Source organism: Fringilla coelebs, assembly GCF_963513975.1.
Source record: "Fringilla coelebs genome assembly, chromosome: 2".
Lineage (NCBI taxonomy): Eukaryota > Metazoa > Chordata > Aves > Passeriformes > Fringillidae > Fringilla > Fringilla coelebs.
Genome location: NC_140029.1, coordinates 71,844,338 through 71,865,242, shown reverse-complemented (window position 1 = coordinate 71,865,242; position 20,905 = coordinate 71,844,338). Strand labels below are relative to the sequence as shown.

Genomic DNA, 20,905 nt, shown 5'->3' with positions numbered 1-20,905 from the left:
GGAATCAAGTTGAGCCCCTAAACAAGATCATCAGCCAAGCCTACTGAGTGACCAGCCAGGCAGCACTACAGGCAGGAGCCACGTGTCAAGCTAGATTGCAGGTGGGTTTAGATGGAGCTACAACTATGTTCCCCAGTGCTGTGGACAACCCTGCTTTGTCCCCACCTCCTGCTCCAGAAATGTGCAGTTTCACCACAAGGTTTTTTCCAGCTGTGTGCAGCTGTCTTTGATAGCTGCCCCTCACTTCATTTGACAGATATTTTTAGTTGGGCTCAACTCCAGGCGCCACGTTCAGGTGTGTTCATGCTGTGGTCTCCAGGACCCCCTGACCACACCCAAGAGGCTACAGTGGGAGTTCTCCAAGGCTGCTCGCTCCCAGGTAAACAAAGACACCACAGAGTCTGTGCCTAGCCAGACCAAACCCCTCCCATGCCTGGGCCCAGACTGATTTCCCAATCCAGCTACAGCAACTTCAAGGACTCGACCATGATCTCACTCAGCTCAGCCTGGCACCGGTACAAGCCTGTTCCATTGAATGGCACATGACTGCTATTGGCATTCTCTGTACTCATTAATAACCAAGGTAAGCAACAGCAGCATCAGGTGTTTAATCACTGAAATCTTAGCTTAGTCTTTAGAGCCCAGCTCTCCAGCTATTACTCAGAAAAGTACTGTGTACTTTTGATAAATTAAGCACTCAGAACTAATTTCAGAGGAAGTGCTGCCCAAGGAGCACATCTGAATTGCACAGTACTGATAAAATGTTGCTTATGTGGATGTAACTTTTATCAGTGATATGGCAAAGAAATTGCCAGTACCTGAAACTGCGTGGCAGGACTTCTGCTGGTGCACTTACACCAACCATGAATAACCCTTCATCCTCCATACCTGACCCCATTCTCTGCTGCAGAGAAAGCCCAAACTACAAGTCTGACCCAACAGAAAATGCTGCTGGTCAGCCTCCTGCTGTTGGGACACTTTTGAAGGCTGACACCATGATAGCAAAGGAAAAACAAGCTCTGAGTGATTTTTTTTTTCCAATGTGTTTAGCCAATAAACTCCTTAATTAAAATCCCCACTTTATAAAGGTCTTGATGACTGTGTACGTTGCTGAGAGTCCCTGACCACTAATCTGCATTTCAACCCCTAGTGTTACCTATTTGGATTTTCAAAATTTAACCTTTAAGTTGTCAAGGCAATGATCCATAACATGCACATACAGACAACTACTAAAGTATAAGGGAACATTTCTCTCCCGAAAAGTTTTCCCTACCTGGTAATCTTCTGGGAAGTCACAAGTAGGTGCCTCTTGGACAAAGACCCCCAGCATTCCTCTTCCCCAGGGAAAAGAGCATCCTGACTACACTTCTAATTTTTTTCTTTTTCTTTTTTTTTTGGGGGGGAGGGGGGAGGGTTTGTTTGTTTTCCTTAGCTACACAATAAATTGCAATACTTCTTCTTCTGTTATCTCTGTATGTTTGAGCTGCCTGGCTGAAATGTAATTTTGATAACTACTACTGCCTTTTTCTAACCCGGAGAAAACAGATAATCAAAATCTAATAATGTATCTACAAAAATGCACATAAATTACCAAATGCAATTTACTGAAAGGTGTGATAAATTAAACAGATGATGATTCTGACTGAGAAAAAGTTATGAAGAAAACCTGAGTAGGCTGAGAAGTTTCAGAACACAATTACTACATCTTCTCAGTGAAAAGTTTTGATGGGTAATCAGTCGTGCTCTTTTGCAAATGACAAGGCTTGAAACTATCACAGTATTTGTGCTAGGTCATGTAGGTATCTTTTTATTTTCATCAAGAAGATACATTTCTGCATATATTCAGGGATCTATATAAAAATCTACAAATTTCTTTCACTAGCAATGACAGCTATATAAAGATATTTTAACTGGTGACTATTTAACAGGTCTTATTTCTGTATAAAACAGTAACTGCCAAATCTTAGGAACTCAGCAGTAATATTAGAAGTTGATTTTCAGTTTATACAAGCCACCAAACATAAAAAGGATCAAGGGATTGTGACCTAGTAGCTATAAATTATTTTACCACTTTGACCTAACCGAGTAAAAGTCTGGACATGTCTCCACCTAGGTACATGATAAAAAGTAACCGCTGCACTTTTTCTTGTTGATAAATAGCAGTTGGGAGAGCATTAGTTGAAGTTCATTTATCACCAATACTAAATGAGGTTAAAAGCTTGTTTTATGCTTCATGGATATGATCAATACGTTGGGGTTTTTTGCAAACTGTTGCGACAGACACAGAGATTATGAAACTCTGGATAAATAAAGTATCCCAGAGAAAAATTATTTATTGCTTTCTTTCTAGGTTTTATAAAAAGATTCTGAAGTTTCAAGAGAGCCCAGTGATCCCCTATTGATCCAACAGTGACAATTTCCAAGTGATACCACAGCAAGAACTACCATGGAAATGACTGCTTTTACTGCAAAGAAAGCACATTTTCAGTAATTGCATCTTCAATCACAAACAAACAAGAATTATTAAACCAGTCCAATTCAAGAAAATTTCCATCTATTCCTTTGTAATTAAATGCAAATTGCACTATATTCTTTTTCTTTACATCCCTCTGCCTCCTTTGCCACTAACGTATTTTCTTTTTAATTAGCCTTTGAGAAGACCCCGCTTAAATGCATTGATTATCTATCCCTAGAATATCAAGGGCAATTTCACCAGTGGTCTGCAAGACAGAAAAACACAACCTATGAAACAACTGCAAAAAAAGCCTGCTAAAATACACTTACACTAAATACACTTACACAAGCAAAGCAGAAGCAATCAATGCAATACAACTATGGCCAACATTTACATAAGTTTTAGCTGCTTGGAGGATAACCTCCATTTTCTTTTCCCCTTCCTCCCCCTGCAAAAAAAAATGTGTGGAGCTGCAGCTGAAAAATTTGCAAAGCGCTGCTTCTGAGGGAGACTCCCTAAAGGAATACCACTGCACTACACCAGTATAAGCTCACAGAATAGATGCAGGAAATACTATGCATTTTAGTAAAGAAAAATTATATTACTGTGCCCCGTGACACAGCAAAAGCAACCCCCATTAGCAACAAATTGCTGTGGTGAAACACTAATTTTAGAAGTCTTAAAAATTGGGGGGAAAATGTATATAATTTTCCACTTGGGATCTGTGAACACCAAAGCAATTGTGGTGTTCTAACTAACAAATACATCTATTTGTTACATCTAAAGCCACATTAAGAGATCAGGCTATATAGATACAAAGAAAATTTAGCCATCTATTTTCTAAGGCCTTTTAACGCAGGTTTGCTTCATTTAACCTGATCCTTGAAAGCCTGCTTATCACAAACAATGATAAAGCATAAAGCTTTCCCTCTCAGCAATATGCTTCACCAAGATTAGCGAGTTCACCTTGGCAATATCCACATTTCACAGATAAGGAACAGATACAAAGCACTTAAGTAATGTAGAAGCATAAGGCAGGACTGGAAATGACAAGCGGATCTCATGATTCTCAAATCTGTTCCTCAGCCTCAAGGATTTCCTTCGTCCTCTCCTCTAATTAATTTCCAAATCCAAATCAGCTAACATATTTCCTAATGGCAGATGGGAGGAGTTTGCAGGGAAATGTACTTCCTTTGCAGAAATAATCTTATCACTCATATAAAAATGCAAATGTCCTAAAACCAGAAAACTGTTTCCTCTAGTTTTTTGGTGACTTGATACTTGGGGATGGCTGGATGATGCTCTTATACTGACTGTCCCTTCTTTCCTTCAGTATCTGAACTGGAACTGCAAACATGTAGTGTATAGTGAAGGGGTATTCATAGTCTCAGCTTCTTTTAGATGTATAGATATTAATAAATCCTAAATAAATCTCTACGTATTTTCTGAATTTACTCAGAACACCCTAGAAAAAGTAACAGGTCTAAAAAAGAAAAATTAATTTCCCTTTATTTGGCAAAATGAGTGACTTTTTTTCTTCTTTCAGGCTTTCTTTGTAATACCCACTGGCAGATCTCAAAAGCCAGATGATAATGACAGGTTGGAAGCAGAACTTCATGTTAACAAAGCGAAACTTAAAAAGCCGAAAGCCTCTGCCTCTCTTCAGAGTCTCTCCAAAATGAGGTCCTCTGGTTCCTCACTCTCTCCACCCTTTCAGAGCAAAGCTTCATTGCCCCGGCCCAAGCCCTGCCCTCAGCAAGTCCCAGCAGCAGTCACAACCCCAGCCAGGGAGGGGTGGAGCTGCCTTGGGCAACTCTGCCAACTATTACTTCCCAGAGAATGGGGTGGGGGCAAGGCTGCTGGGCTGGCTTTCCCCCAGCACACGGCTGGTCTCCCAGCCTGCCACACATCCTGGCACCACAAGAAACATGGCAGCCTCCAGATGGCAGAAAGGGAAAATGCAGATAGCCCAGGGGAAACTCTGCAGCTGCCTCTGCTCACTTTGGAAATCTCAGCCACCTAGCATTGAGATGGCTTCTCAGTACCAACAATGCAACACTGCACTTGATGTAAGAAACCAAATCACATGGGCACAGTGCTGTTCCACTTTCTGGGGCACTATTTATTACTCCTGAGCCCAGCGTGAGCAACACCTGGGTATTACTGGAGTGCACTGGACAACTACAGCAGAGTCAAATACGAGATGCTCTGGAAAGGCAGAGATGCACAAATGCAATAAAGAAAAGGTGCAGCTTGCCCCAGGCTAACTGCAGTGAAGTCCATCTGAGCTCTCCCTGTCACCATCCAAAACATTTCTGAGGGGATGACAGTAACTCCTATATTATCCTACAGTTTCCAGGAATGGCTAGTTTTATTAAGAACTGCACAGTTACTTGGTCTAAAATTCAAGCCAATCCAGAATTCAGATTACTGTCATGACTGCCTTGTTTTTCTTCTTCCTAGTAGCGGATACAGCAACAAATGATTAAGGGCTGCACTTAATGGATGACAGCTCTGCTGCTGAAAGAGTTTTTGCTGCTATAGGAAGATATTCCTGTCATTTGAGGGCTCCATGCTGCATAACTGCAGCAAGGGATTCTGGAATGTAGGTTTGTAGCAATGAGCAGTGGTTTGTAGTCCAGCGCTGGGCAAATGCGTCTGGAAGTCACTCCCTGAGTGACTGTGGTGACATGGTGTGAATGCATCCTGACTTGTGCAGAGCAGCTAGAGTTTAGTGTAAATCCAGTGTTGTTTGGCTTAACTGAACCCCCAGTTTTCTGTAAGATGCTGTTCAGAGCATGTGTCGGGGCTCTGCTGCTCTGTCCCCAGGTCCTGCAGTCAGCAAGACCAGAGTGGTGAACCCTCACTCCAAATTACAAGCCCCTTAGGAGTAAACCCAGTTTAAATTTCCGCCGCTACTTCACCTAATTATCCTTCACAGTTTACCATATTTACAGTTATACACGTTAGGTTGATAAAGGTGCACTCTAAATTGCACATGGATGAACCAGAGGTGAATAAATCCAAAAGGAAGAGTTCAGAGAGCGGAAAGCAGCTCCCAGCAGGTGTGCTCATGCCCAACCCACAGCACTCAGGAACCTGAGGCATGTACTACAGATGACCACCCTCAGATCCTGGCTGCTGCTTGCTCCTTGCAGGCATTGAACATGACCACATCCAGCTACCACCCTTTGGTCCTTCACTAGGAAGACACTTTTTGAAGCTAGAAATAGTGAGGACAAACAGTGAGGACATATCTGAGTCCTCTGTATCCCACCCCTAAAGGTCTTCTTCCTCTTCATCTTTACTAACCTGTCCTCCAAGTTAAACCCTGTCTGCTCAATATTCAGAGCCCAGAGACCTGTCCAGGACAAACCAGCTCAACTCTGCCAACAGTTGAGCACTGGGCACTTTATGATGTGGACTAGCTGGGACCAGTGACTTTTATATGGCATGAACATAAATGAGTTGACAGACAGGTCTTAGAACATTTAAAATATTGTCTGCAAATAAACTGTGACTCAGTCATAATTACAGCAGAGTTACCTCTTCACTGTAATTTATCATGCACTTATGGTCATGCAGATAAGGTACTCAAGTAATAAAAAGTCTGGTGTACTGTGAAGCCAGATGCCAGCAAGGCAACCTAAATACCACACGATCTAAGAGTTCGTAAAAAACTAGGTGAAATGTCAAGTAACTTGATTTTTACCTTTTTGTAACAAATTCAGAACAGTTTTGTTCAGGCAGCCTTAGTGGCTGACACATGCTAGTCTGAGACTAAGTTTTCATTATTCCATTGACATGGGGCTCGTCCTTCATGAAAGCAAAGACTATGTGAAACACTCCAAACAAGTACAAGCTTGTACTTAATCATCTCTTCATGCCATTTAAATGCAATATATTGAATATAAATGGCAGTAGCATGAAGCAGACAGTGGCAAAGCATGGGATGTCACAGGTGAGCCTTGGTGACTCACACCTCTGTAGCTTCAGAAGTGCTGAGGCACAGATCCAGGCTGCACTTCATGAGCTCTTCCCTGGGAAACAATCTCTGTCAGGACCAAAACCCAAGAAATCTCCCCTGCTTCAGTCCAAACATTTTAGTGAAATGAACAAAGTGAAATGACAGGATCTCAAGACTCCATCATGTAAGAAAAAAAACCAAACAAACAATGCAAAACATCAATTCTGATGAACAAATAGATGTCCTTGCAGGAATACTGCAAAATCAGCTTTACAGTAGTGGGGAAACACAAGGTAGAATTATTTAGTTTCCATATTTGGGAAAATATAGAGATGGTCCAAATTCCACATATTTCATTTGCTGACTAATCTATCAGATGAGTGAGTAAGGAAATAAACTACACTTGCTTCCAGCTACAGCAGCCAGTCCTGAAAAGTGATTTTATTTGAGCCTGACTGGTTAGGACTTTCTAAGCTTTACATCAAAATATGTCTTCAAGCTTTAGTGGCTGTACTGGAATACATATTGGCTTATACATGAAATCTGAACAGAAAGGCAGATCCATGAAACATGGAAACAGTGCAGAGTTGTCCATCAACACAGCGTATTTAAGGTTCAGACAAAATTTTAAAAATGTGTGATGTTCATGGCTCCACACCACATCTCAAATGATTGTTGAGAGCGAACTAAGCATTCAGGCATCACAGAACAACTTGCTGGGCAGGTACAGCTCTGCAACGTGGAGGTGTAAGGTAAAAATGAATTGTAGTCAAAAGTTCAAACCCAGTGACCTCATTTATTGAGTATGTGGCATTCATAAAGTGCCTACAGGCTGAATAAATTCCAATTAAAAAATAACCTGGCATAAGTATCTTTGGTGCCAAGCTAGCTCCATGCTGAGGGAAGCATGCTGTAAAGCAGGAAATTAAATCCTCCAAAGAAACCATACCACTCTACCTGTTTTGCAGTCACTCTGAGTGCCACAGCTTTAGGGTTGTGCATGAGACGAGAAACAGGCATGGAAAAAAGAAATAGCAGACTTTATACCCCTTGTACAGCAACACAAAAGCAGACCCTCTCTTGCACAGTCCCTGCTTCCAACCCACACCTACCACCTCCAAAAATTTTGGTTTTTTCTATCAGAAGAGAGGTCTGCCTGGATGCAGCTATGCCACAGCTGTTTTTACAAAGCACGGGGGCTCCAGGCAGTGCTCACAGCAGAGTGAGAGCTTACAGCCAAGGGGCCTGTTCCCTGGCCACCACTCCCTCCATCTTCTGCTGGGATCCATCCCATATTGTCTGCCTGCCCATTATACAAACCCAGAGCTACCACCAGTGCACACTCTGTATTTTAGACAACTGAAGCAAGCACTAAAAGACACTCACAATTACCCTAAAAAATGTTATAATATAAAGAGAAAGCTTAAATTGCATGTTAGATAATAATAGAATGTGGTGTTAAAACTAAAAACTGCAGTAGCTTCTATCCACCCAATGTACACACATTCATGTAAAAACTGTACTGGTTTGTTGGGAGCTAAGGGGAAGGACCAGATTAATTTCTTCTGGGTCATGATGGCAGCTCACCACTAGATGGTAGATGAGTAGCATTAATTCCACCTCCCATTTTACTCCTGAGAAATACAGCTGGCATCTATCCACACTAGGACTCTCGCCTCTTCTGGCAGTGTGAAAGCTACTCCTTGCATATAAGTGAGAGTTTTGAAAAATATGGATGGCTGGAGCAATTCTATGGTTCCAGAAGAGGAATAAACTCTGAGCCCAGACATTTATACACACTGAGTTTATTTTTTCAATCTTACCATTGCTGCAAACACAACAGTAAACAAAATTGCTTCTCTCCTGCAGAAGGACAATACTGAAAAGCTCAGTAACCATTTACAGTTAGTCTGCAAAAACTGTGCCAAGCCTTTAAAAGTAGGACAGCTTCACAGACATTTTAAAACTTCACGGCATGAAAGCCTGAAGCTTGTGCAGCTGCAGCATTGCCTTGCCTATCTCATACCTAAGGTCTAAGATACTTTAGTCAAACTGAGGTGGCTTAAAAGATATGTCAGCTTTATTCTGTGAATGTCTTGCATATTTATACAGATCCAGATGGATATTTGCCACAGTGAGCTGGGGCTGAGCTAAGCCTCACTGCTTCAGACAGGTCCAGGATATGTCTGACAGCTTTTCACCAAGGCTGCCAAATCATTGCAAGTTCTCTGGTGCCAGCTCACAGCATTTTTTAGGTTGGGGCACAGTGTTATCATGTGAATTTACCTCAGAGGTGCTGCAATATATCCATCTACCCATTCACTGAGAGTATGAAATCACTCATCAGGTGCAGTGAGAACAACCATGTCTTCACCAAAACAACAGGAGCAAAACACTCAGGCCAGTGTCTAAAGTACTGCTGTCTGCAGTTGGCGAGCAAAAGAACAAGCAAGCAGTTTACCCTCAGTATGGTCATCACTGCACAGGGAAAACACTGGACACAACTGAATGCTTAAACCTCTGTACTGTGTCTTTCACGCCACACTGCTCTACAAATATTACCATGTTCTGCAAGGTTTCACAGGCAAAGTGTTTTACAGTAAGTCAACACTACTTCAGAATACACGGATGCTTTAAAATTAAAAAGACCTTTCAGTTGTGAAGGAAACACAGCCAGACCCTGCTCAGGCTGGTAAAGTCTGACAAGGCCACATGACAAGCTGGTGTATCTTCAGGGCGCAATGAGCTGCCCTTGAAAACATACACGAATACCTTTGCTGCCAAAACTTCCTTTGATTTTAATGTGCAAAGAAAAAATAATTGTACATTAGCATCCAAAGAGAATATTTAAAGGAAATAATTGCTGTCAGCATATTTTAGCAATAACAAGCTGCAGCAGCCATTACTTTGCATTGTTTTGCATTAATAAAGACAAAACCCAATAGGGAATGTACATCGCTTCTGAAGGATTTTGCTTTCTTTCTTACCTCTTCCTTTTTCTCTTCAGTACCAGAGGCCAAATTGAGGCTCAGCTGAGAGTGGCTGCTTATGCCACTGTCTTCATTTCCATCATCATAATACACAGTTTTCACTGAGTCCTGGAAGCAAACAGGATTCCTGCTCAGCTTCAGCCCTGGTACCTCAACTCTCTCCTCGCTCTCTGATGAGCTCAGTGACAACGTGCTGTGATGGTTTGGACACTGGAAATTCATACTGCACTTGACCTTCCCTGCAGTTGGACTTTGAGGCTTTGGAGTAGTCGGCCTGACTGGAACGTGAAGGTTTTCGGCTTCATCTGTACACTGCTGAGTAGCTCTTGGTTCATCTGAGTCCGAATAAAAGACTTCATTGGGAAATGGACTAATGTCATCCAGAGTAGGTGAAAAGCTATCGGAGTCTGGGATACCCGATGATGTCCTGGGGCTTTTATCCTCAGTGACAGCTACATTCATTTCAGCCTTTTTATCCTGAGCAATCACAGGGCTTTGCAGGCAAGGTGTTCCTGGCAAGGAAGAGTCTGGACTGGATACTGAGGAGGTGCATCTCTTCCTGTCATGATCCGTGCTGCTGGAAACCCTGCGGGAGTAGTCATCATGCAGCCTGCTGTTTGACCTTGTTCTCTGGGACAGCTCACTGGGAGAAGGAGCCATGTTCTTGGGGCCATCCTTCTTCCTTGCAACATCTGTAACGTTACTGACGAGTTTCAGAACTCGATCAAAATCCTTTGCTCTGATAGGGCTCTTCCATCGCTTGGATCGCCTCTCAGGGTTTCCATCACTTTTGTCAGAGTCAGCAGAAGGAACACTCAGAGTCCTTGCTGGTATCTGTTTTTCATTTGCAACCTTCAGATCAGCAAGGTTTGAGGTGGACTTCCGTTTGAATGAGCTTTTCTTCAGAAAGTTCAAATTATCAGAACTTTTGCTTCTCCAATAAATGATCCTGTTGTTTTCGGAGTCTTTCACCAAAATTTCACAGATCTTTGGCTCTGCAATGACAGGTGATGTTGGCCTAACACCGTTGTGGCGACTCTGAACTTTATCTGTGTCTAACAAGTTGATGCGGCCAGCACCGTACGCCCGCCTGATGCTACGTGAGCGATGAGTGTTCCTCAGGAAGGACTCATCGCTCTCCTCCACATCAGAGCAGTCAGATGCTAAACCATCCACTGCAGTCTGGAAATCATGTAGAGGCCCTGTATAGGAATACCTGTTAGTCTGAACTTGTACCATTGCTCCATTTGAACCATGTTTGCCTATGCTGTTGTCATTTACGATGTCTGAGCATTCCCTTGTTTGAGTTCCTTGCTGAACTGAAGACTTCAACTTCTTGAAAGATCCCATCTTTCTGATAGAAGAAAAGGCATTCCATGTGGACGAGTTGCCCATCAAAACCAGAGAACGAGGTCTGTCAGAGCTGGAATTAGCCCGTTTCCGAGGGGTGGTAAAAAAGCGCATGATTTTGGAAGGGCTGAGCTTGTCCTCTTGAAATTCCTCCTCAACATTGTTGCTGGTGCTGTGTCCCCCATTATGACTGGCACAGGTAGTCTGGTTTTGGGGCTCTTTATTATCCATAACTATACAAGTAAGGGTGGTGCCATTTCCACAGCCATTCGGAAACGTTGTCATGCTCTCGATGCTGTAGGCATGGAGGTGGAGGCTGGGGTAGCTCAAAGCAACACTGCTGTCCCCAGCAGCTGCCCTGGCCGCCTCCCCTTCATCTGCTGCACCTTGGTTTGCCTTGCCTTCACATCGACTGGGTGAGCTGAGCTCCTCAGGTGGCGCTGCCTGCATCAAGAAAACCAAAGCCAACATTAAAAAATTTTCTTTCCAAGTCCCCTACTAAAAGAAGTTTCATATGCATTTTAGGAAATAAAGACACACACAAAATGAAGGAGTTCTTCTATGGTGAACAAAGGTGTGTTGTAGAGGTACAGAAAAGGCATTTGTCACTCCCTCAAAGTATAATTGCATTTGTCAGCAATTTAAGAGACCGGAATTATTTCAATATGTACCTGTTTCTCTACGGCTAATCAGCTAATAAATTCAGTATGACTAGCACACCTACCTTACAATAGTAAATACAATCCTCATATGCACATAAGAGAAAGAAATTCCCAGTAACACCAATCCAGCCTTCCTCCTCACGTGCTCAGCACTGAGCCCCAAGACACATGGGAGGTTTTCATCTAAAACATGCTCATCAAGGGACACCTAACTCTCAAACAGGAGGCAAGGAAGAGGAAAACAGGCAAAATTTTTCTTAGACTTGCTTCTGTTGGAAGGCTGTGTGACACTTGACTGACTTGTCTGTCCTCTGGCACATAAAATTCTAAGAAATTACATCAAGTGCGCAGCAAAGTCTTTTTCCCTATGAAAGAAAATTAAAAGCACTACATCCAGAAGCCACCCTATGCTATGGTGACAACAAAATGGAAACTTAAATCTGAAACTGACTAGAGTGTTTGGGGCATGCTGTAAGGGATCTCCTTCTCAGCTGAGCCTGGGAGATCCAGCAGTCCAGATCACACTCCAGTGCCTGGGAAAGTTGTAGGGGTACCACCAGCCATGTGTCTCCTGCCCCAGCCTGGGGTCTTACCCAGGCAGACTTTTTCCCCACTCATGGTAAACAATGCCTCGAAAACTACCGGGATGCCCAGTCTGAAGCTGGCTCCACCTTAAAAACAATGCTTATGGTGCTTATGGCACGGTTCTTTCAGCAAGGGACAGTGGGATCTTCGAAAACTTGCCACTGTCGGTGGGGTCATGGGGGCGGCGGGGGGGATTACCCCCTCACCCGAAACAAGGAGAGAACGTGTACAGCTGTGCTTTGGGGAAGGCGGCAGCCCCGGACCCTTCTTTGTCTCCTTCCCATCGCAAGGGCCGCGGGGGCTCGAAGAGCAGCGGGGACGGGGGTTTGGGTGAGGCGGAGGCGCAGCGGCAGGAGGTGCAGGAGCCCGCCGGGGGTTCTATGGCAGGGACACAGCCGGGCGCCCGGCGGGACCCGCACAGCCAGTCCCCACCTCCACGTGAAACGCGGCGGCTGCGGAGCCCGTGCCCGCTGCCTTTCGGGCTGCTCCCTCCTGAGCGCACTTTGAAAGTTTTGCGAGCCTCTGCTCCTCCGCGGATAAAAGGATTTGCTCGCGCTTCAGCAAGACGCCTGGAACATCCCCCACCGCAGTTTTTAATCCCCGCAACTGACGGGGTCGCGGCGCAGCCTGCCGGGCAGCAGGTCAGAGCCGGGCCGAGCCCCGCCACTGCGGCACCCTGGCCGGACAAAAGCCCGCCGGCCACCCAACCCTCGGCCGGCCCTTGAGCCCTGGCACCGCTCGCAACTTTCCACGCGGAAAGAAAACGTCGAACGATAAACGAGCACAAGACGCTGCTCTCGGCAGAGAAGTCCCCAGAGAAAGCGGCTCTGAGAGAAACTGCACCTGAGCGGAGAGAAGGGGCGCGGGGAGGGGGTGGGGGGAGGTGGGGGCGGTGGGAGGACAAACAACGAGATGAGATTAAAAACCCAGCTCGTAGCGTGGAACCTGCAACAGCAGCCCCGGAGCAACTCCCTTACCTGGGGAGAGCCGGGGCTCCCCGCCGCCGCCGCGCGTCCCGGCCGCTGCCCGCTCCCGCATCGCTATGGCAGCGGCGCCCGGCGGGGCGGGGCGGGGCGGGGCGGGGCGCGCACCCCGGGCTGCTCCGGCCGCCCCCGCGCCCGGCAGGGTCCGCTCCGCCCGCCCCGGTGCCTCCCGCCGGGGCTCCGGCGCTGCCGCTCGCTGGAAGGAGCCTGCCTTCCTTCCCAGCGGCGGAGGAACTAAGGGCCGCGCAGCGATGGTCATGTTTAGGAGCTTAAAAATTTCCTCGATGATGCCCCGCCCCGCCTCTCCGTCCCTAGGTCCGTATGCCCTGCTCACGAGTGCAGATTGCACGGCTCATTGACCAAACTCACGCTTGGTTCCCAGGCTCCATTTCTGTCCAAAGCCTGGACAACTTTTTGGCTTGCTGCTATTCCTCAAGCTTAACAGCAGAAACAACATTTCATGCACAATCTGAACAGAGTTCATATACTAAAATGAAAATTTTGTAAGACAGTGTCTTAAAGCCCTGTGTCATGACTCCTGGCAAAGACCTGTACAAACTAGTAGCCCTTGCTCAGAAAGTTTATTGTTCAAAAAGTACTTCTACACTTGAACTGGGACTGTAGATATAATTTCAACAGTTTTATTGAAGTTCAGGTAAGATACCAAGAGAAAATGGGGCAAGACAGAGTGCATGGCAGAGCAGATGCCCTCTAAAGAGCTAGCAAAGGCCATCAGCCCCACTGCCTCTCCTCCGAGACTGGTGTGACTGCACATGCAGTGTAATTAATTCTCTGGAGAGCAGTACAGACACACTCTCAAAGGCAAGGTGTAGTTAGGGGATGAGGCAAACAAATGGGCTTAAGGGATGCAGGTCAAATGAGGTAGCAAATAACTGGGAGTGACCACAGAAGTCTCCAGCAGTCAGCAGCAGCAGGCACAGCCTGCCACCAGCCCTGCTTTTGCCCACAGCTTTCTGGTACATCCCATGGAAGGAGTGAGTTCGGAATAATGACTCAAATGAGGGGACAAGGTGGTTCCTTTACAGTGCTCGGCATGGGAAACAAAGGAGAAATAAATGCAGATTAAGACTGGAAATGCTGACATTGTATGGAGAGGGTCCATATGGACCACAGCTGGTGATCTGTGTTAGCTTGAGACAGCCTGGGGAAGTTCTAGTACCAGTGCAGACAATAAGTATCTGCTTCAGACCTTGGGAAAGGGATATTTCTGAAGGCAAACTCAGAGAAGGACCTCAGTGGCAACATTATGAGGAAAATTTCATTTATATGAGACAGGAAGTGTGTCAGAAGTTAAGTTAAAAACCTCTTTCAACAGGTCTTATAAACTTGTCTCACAGCCTCCCTGGCATCTGTAAGGATTTTGCTGGTGACTTAAAAACTTATAACAGCGTTATTCAACCCTGAGTTTCAGTGGGCTTGTGTTCCTCTGTTCCTTTAAGTTTCTTTCCAGAGATATCCCAGGTATATGCATCACACTCCTTCTGAGTATGCTTTTTAATCCACAACCTCTGCCTGCTCAGAGGAAGGAACCTTCAGTTCCTCAGGTGTCCTCTATCGACCAGCTGGACAAAAGACAAAGCAGAAAAAAACTGTTGAGTTGGATTGAGACACTAATTTGGGTCTTTCCTTTATCCAGCCAACAGTGTTTCGGAAACTTAAGAAATAACTGATAAGTGAGATCTGAAACCATCTTTTAGATGTAGTTGAAGTTCATCAACAGATTAAACAGGCTTGAAGAGCTAGAAATTATCAAAGAAGGTATTGACAGATTAACAAAGTGCTCGCAAAAACTTAATTTCCTTAGAAAGCCACACTAAAACTCACTTTAGATAATAAGAATTTATATTTCATGTTGTATTTTTTAAATGTCACTGCATTTAAGGAAGAAAATACCTAGAAAATTGCAGTTACAGATATAACTGTATCTAGTCAATTAGATGTTTGTCAGGTTTCTGAAAGTAAATAGTGTTAATCTTCCAGACTTATTCATCATAGCTTTTCTGCTGGTAGTGTGGTAAAACCCTCTTCTAAATCTTGCAGGTTCACTGATTCAGTCAGCCCTTCCACATGTGCGTACTATTCAGAGAAGCTTGGATGCAGTACACTAAAGAGTGTGTCTGAGAACAGGATTAACTTCCTGTACTGGAGACCAATAATTAACAAAATCTTTTCTTAATCTGAATTTTTTTTTTTTTTTGAAGGCTGATAAATTGTATATAGTGTTCAGGTGCCATCACACCAAGGTCTAGTAAACTGATGCAAAACAGAATTTATCAACTGAACTGCCATGAGAAAAAAGGCAAACCCCTTTTCCAGCTATGACCTTAAACCCTTTCAGTTTCATACAAGCCATAGTATTTCCTCAAAGTTACAAACCAAAGTTTCAGATTAGTCCTTCCTATATTAAGGTTTTTCTACAGTCCTAAAAAAGCAAAATGAGAGTACTATTACCACTTGCCATTGAGAATCCTTGCTAATGTAAGTAAATTCATAACACTTGCATGGGTATTTCTGGAAGACTGAGCTATATACTCTGTTATTTACAGGCTAATGTTTTGCCTCCAGATGAACAACAAAAGCTGCAGTGAGCAGAGGGGCAGTGCCAGCAGTACATGTTATGGTTGACCAAGTACAGCAATTTATGAAGGAAGGAACTTCCAGAAGAAATTCCAGATTGGTATATGCGTGAGATTTCTAATAGTGATTTGACATCACACTTAGTGCAACAAAAATGAAATGCTTGTTTTAGAAGCTCTAAGTCTGTTCTTTAAAAGAGGTTTAATGCACATGTGACAAGGAGTGAGAAGGATTATTCCAAGTGTAATACAGGTGGGAAAGGATTACAAAAAATGTGACATGGGAGAATGAATATAGAGTTTTAAAGATGAAGGAACAACCTTCCGCTGGCTTTTAATTTGTAGTGATACATCTCTTAGATTTTTCAGAATAGCAAAGGGCACATTTATATAATGAAGTCACATACATAAATCTGAAAAGTCTGAATAAGAATGCTTCTATCTACTTAGTTTAGAAATCCTCTCTTCCCCTCCTGCAACAGTTATTTCTTTCATGTTTCTTTTATAAATACTTCTAAAAGTCTGCTTCAAAGTAGTAATTTTTTTTTAAAGGACTCTTGAAAGAGAGTACAAACAAAAAAGCCAAAAGGAATAATTTCAGTAAAACATAAAAGCACTTGTCCTACTTCCACAGCTACTGGGCAAGATGGCAAAGGAAGTGACTCTCTAAGATATACTCTAAGTTAATGAATGACCAAATTTAATTATTAAGATGCAGAATTGCTGAAAAAAAGAGATCCCTTTGCTTTAAATGACAGTGTTTTTTCCAGGCTGCAGTACATAACTAAGGCTCCAGTTGTGCAATTTGCACCTTCCTTTTAGATCCCAGGCAAAGTCTCTTCTGCAAGCAATTAACCCCCAAGGAATCTTTACATACTGACAGGTCCCACAGGGGGAATTAAGCTGAGTCATATATCTATTGAAGTTAAAGGCAACTCCCCCAACAACTTCACTGGGAGTAGGAACAAGATCTCAATTTTTTTAGTTAGAAATGAGTGAAGAGTAGTATGTTTGTGTATGCAAGCTCAAACTAACATAGGCAGCTAATTATTTTCATCTGGGTTTTTTAAAATATATATATAAACGATGTGAAATTAGGGTAGGATTTTTCCATTTTTGTGTATCTGCAAGAAAATTAATAGTAATAAATGGAAACGGACTTTCCAAAATCAAGACCTTTGTCATCTTGGCACTGAAAACGTCCAAGATGACAAAATGAATCACATTGCTAATAAAAACACTGAAAGGACAGCCTGAGCTAAATTGCTGCATCAACTTCCTGATTTGGCCAGTGAAAGTCCCCATTGCCCACATGCATGAGGCTGGTGTGCAGCTTCCTAAAGGCCCTCCCCCTTGCATTTTCTTTGCTGCTGATAATAGCAATTACTGACTCAAGTGAGAAAAGTTTATCACAGTTTGGTATAAATCCCAATAAACAACAAACTGTTTCCCCCTCTAATCTTCTTTTAAATGTGCTTTGCAAGGCTGAGCTTGCTCAGCTCTCTTAAACACAGGGACCTAATTTAGGGAGAGCACAATAACCCAGTGGAGTGACGCCATCAATGAAAAATGACCCTTGTGTACCAGGTTACCATTATCCCATCTCTGAGTTGCTCTTACTCACCCACCTACACCACTACAGCTGCATGCAACTTAATGATGGCTTCAGCCTTTCAGGCTGCTAGAATGCTATTTATAACCCCACGGGGTCTGGCTGCGATGCTATTCTTCTTCCCCATCCTCAAGAGGCATTATTCAGACAGTCTGACATGGAGAGATGGCTGGTACTACAGAAGAGCAGTTTCCAATAAACAGATCATTGTGTTTTAACATAAAGAAGACTTCTAGTTACCAATTAGGAAGGCTGAATTCCACCTTTATTTTGTGTCTCACAAAGTATAAGAAGTAGGAAGAGAAAGGACTGTGGAGATGAAAAGTTGACTGAAATAGGAAGGAAAAGAGATTAGTCAAGAATTTCTTTCTTTTATTTTCTTTTTTTCCCCTTCACTATATATTTTTCATTTTCTTCTTAACTTGAAACTTGTTAGATTTTCTGTTAGATGGATGTACATTAAAGTGATATGGACTAGCTGGAAAGAACGGGCAAGATTTCAGACTTGGAGTTGTCCCACTCTGCAGACTTTTGCTTTCTCTTCCTGTTCTGCTCTAGCTGCCATCCTTTCCTATGTCACACTCACTGCAGAGTCTGATGGCCCTACAGCCATTCTGTATTTATTTTCCTTGCTCGAAATAATAGCATGTAAAAGTGACTATTAGCAGCTCTTTATCAACCTTCTTCCCCACCTGCCTAATTACCCTGACATCCCCTCTTCCCTATTCAAAACTGTTCTTCCAAAATTACCTGAGGATATGAAGGCACTTTGTTATGCAATAAGGAGGGGGGAAAAAAAAAAGATGGAAAAATAAATACATAGAGAAAGGGTCTTGAGGAGTTTGAGGGCTGAGGACCACACCTGCAGTGGGTGAATGAATGATTCGGACCAGGGGCTGGAATGAAGGCGAGGAGCAGTTTTGTGTGTGAGCCATAGCAAGGTGCCGTGCATGGGTTTATTTGCCTTTGGAAGGATGATGCTTCTCCCTGGGCTCAGGGAGGAATCACAAGCAGCACTCAGTGCTCACTTAAATCACTGAGCAGTGCTGAAGGGAGGACAGATACAGCAATGCTGCAGAGGCGCAGTGTCCATCAGATACTAGGAAAGTGAAGCAGGTAGTGAACTGTGTTAGGAATGATGCCTCATCAGTAGAAATTATGCAAAGATACATAAGATCATCTTGCTTCTCATGCTTATTATAACAAAATAACAGGTCAACAGAATAATTAGCCAGCATGACACTACAGAAATTCCCACCTGGTTACAGTGTGGCTGCAGACCTTAGGTACCTTTGTGCTGGCCAGAGCAAAAAACCCTAAATTACAAGTACAGCTTTTGATATGCTCATGAGAGCAGAGCAGTGAATATTTCAGTAAGGTTAAGAGAAAAAGAAACAGGTTGCACTTGGTGGGAAGGACTGGGGCATCCTGTTGTTAGGAGGTTCCTACGTGGTATTGATTCACGGCCTTCAAGAACCATGCTGTTCCTCGGGGTTTATTTCTCAATTAGTACCAATGCTTTTCTTTCTTTAGTCTCTCTCCAAAATGACAAACTTGCTATCTTTGTTACAGTCTGCTGTAAATTAATATTCATGGCTGTATTTCTTGTGCCAGATGATTGAATTACCATCTCCACCATGTTTCTCTTTCAGACAAACCTTTAGTTTGTCAATTTCTACTTTTTGTTTGAATTTACTCTATCAGGAATGCCTTGGATCAGAAAAGCTAGGAAGGAATAATCTGAGCAAAGCACGTGACAAGGGCTACAACAATATTTATGTGCTAGGTCTTTTCAATAACATTTTTTCTCTGAATTTAGCCTGCCAGAAAACTTCAAAGCAATTACTAACCTCCATCTAATGTTCATAATTCAGTTTTTCTACTGTTGTAGCAACTAATTTTCTTCATTATTAGTACTAAACTCAAATTTTTTTTTCAAAGCACAGATGATCACATAAAACAAACTGTCTATTCATTTTGTCCAGAAAAGAATTTACCTAATTTTAAAGATGCAGAAAACACCCAGTGCCACTCACTTGAAAATTTGTCTGGACAGAGAATCTGACAAAAATGTATAAATTCTGGACTAGCTTACTTAAAGCTGTTTTAAAGCGACCCATACATATTAAATTAGAACTTTTATCTGCAGTATACCCAAAGAAATCTCTTGCAGTCTTATGTTTTTTGTAATATTTCAACTGTTTTCTAGGAATCAATACAAATAACACATATTGACTGCCTCTGTAAAATATGGCAGCTGCACAAGTTAGTCACTTGATAGGAAATCAGATTATTTTTAAAATCAGAACACTGTAGTCATGCAACTGCTTTCCTATTTGAACAGCAAGGAAGAAATTCTAGCTTTAGTAGCCTGAGATGGAGTTAGTTATGTATATCTATGGTACCAAATTACATAACTGCCTGAAGTGGGGGAACTGGAAGCAGTGCACCAAATTTTATGGCCATTGGCTCAGACACCCATATTCCTATAATTAGTGGTAAAACAACTCTGTATTCTTCTACCACTAAAAGTAATGGTAAATTATCTGAAAAAAAGGAAACACCCATTTCACGCAGGAGAGATGTCTTTATTACATCTTCCCTGGGGCTGGAGAAGACAGATTCTGGATTTTGTTTCTCTCTGACCTTGGCACTTCAGCATACTTTTCTCAGTTTAAGTGCCATATGTGTAAAATATGTGATGATAGGAGTAGTGCCTTATAACCTATGGATCTGCAAGGACCAATCCATCAATGCTCCTCTGGCACTTTAATGCTTACAATGATGATAGCTATAAAAATTGTACACATAGGGAAAATAATCCATTATCTACCCGTGCAGAGGACAAACGCTAAATTCCATTTTTTGAAAGGAGTTCAGATTCAAGTGGCTGTTTCAAGATTCAGCTGACTATTTTGATGATGGTCCATTAATCTTCTAAGCTGGAGTTTGCAGATTTGGCTAATAATTTATGTCTTGTAAGAGCACAGGATAGCTCTGAACCTGAAAGATTACACATAGCCTTACTAAAAAAGTTAATTTATGTTGGTGAGCTGTCTTTGCTTTGGTTCCTGTCAGTGACACTGTCATTTTAAAAAAGACCTTATGCTTCAGGTTCAGAAAACCAGTTGAGGAAAACCTTACCAGCCATTCCTTCAACATTCTGGGGTACATAATTAAACTGCTAAGCTGGAGATATGAGCCATGTTTCCAGTTCCGGTACGAAAGGGAGTCAGTTTGCACAAATTCTGTCCTAGGGTCTGTCTTTTATCTAAGCAATACTGAATACCTGAGCCAGATCTCTTCCCACCTCTTGCCTTTCATTACATAATTCAGCAAACTTCATTTCTATGCCAGTAGAGGAGTGCCTGCCTTTTTGTCTTGTTACCATACACTGACCCAGAGATGCTGTTGCTCCCCATAGATCACCTGATCCTGTTCACATCATCTCCTTTGATCTACTTGGTCTCTAAGGATGAAGGTAGAATTGGTGCTTCCTGCCAATCTAAGAGCATGCTATCACCTAAAGGGAGAGATGCTGGCCGTGCCTTCTGCTTTTTCCTGCCAGGCTGTGAGCTGAAGCAGCTCCCCTGGATGCACCCGAGCTGTTGCTGGGCAGGAGGTGGAAGTAAGCATCCAAGGGCAGGGGGGGAAGTGCGGGAATGAGGGTGGAAATGCTTTCCACAAGCAACAGGACTCCTGAA

At 43.1% G+C, this 20,905-nt stretch overlaps 1 protein-coding gene across 1 annotated transcript; it reads right to left on the bottom strand.

Annotated features, from left to right (window-relative positions):
* Positions 1-2,666: 2,666 nt before the first annotated feature.
* On the bottom strand, positions 2,667-11,212 carry LOC311150958 (uncharacterized protein; the record flags this gene model as incomplete). The annotated part of the gene is made up of 2 exons (XM_084201016.1): positions 2,667-2,720; positions 9,410-11,212. 2 exons carry the CDS (start codon positions 11,210-11,212, stop codon positions 2,667-2,669), a joined length of 1,857 nt encoding a protein of 618 aa, XP_084057142.1.
* Between the last annotated feature and the right edge of the window lie 9,693 nt (positions 11,213-20,905).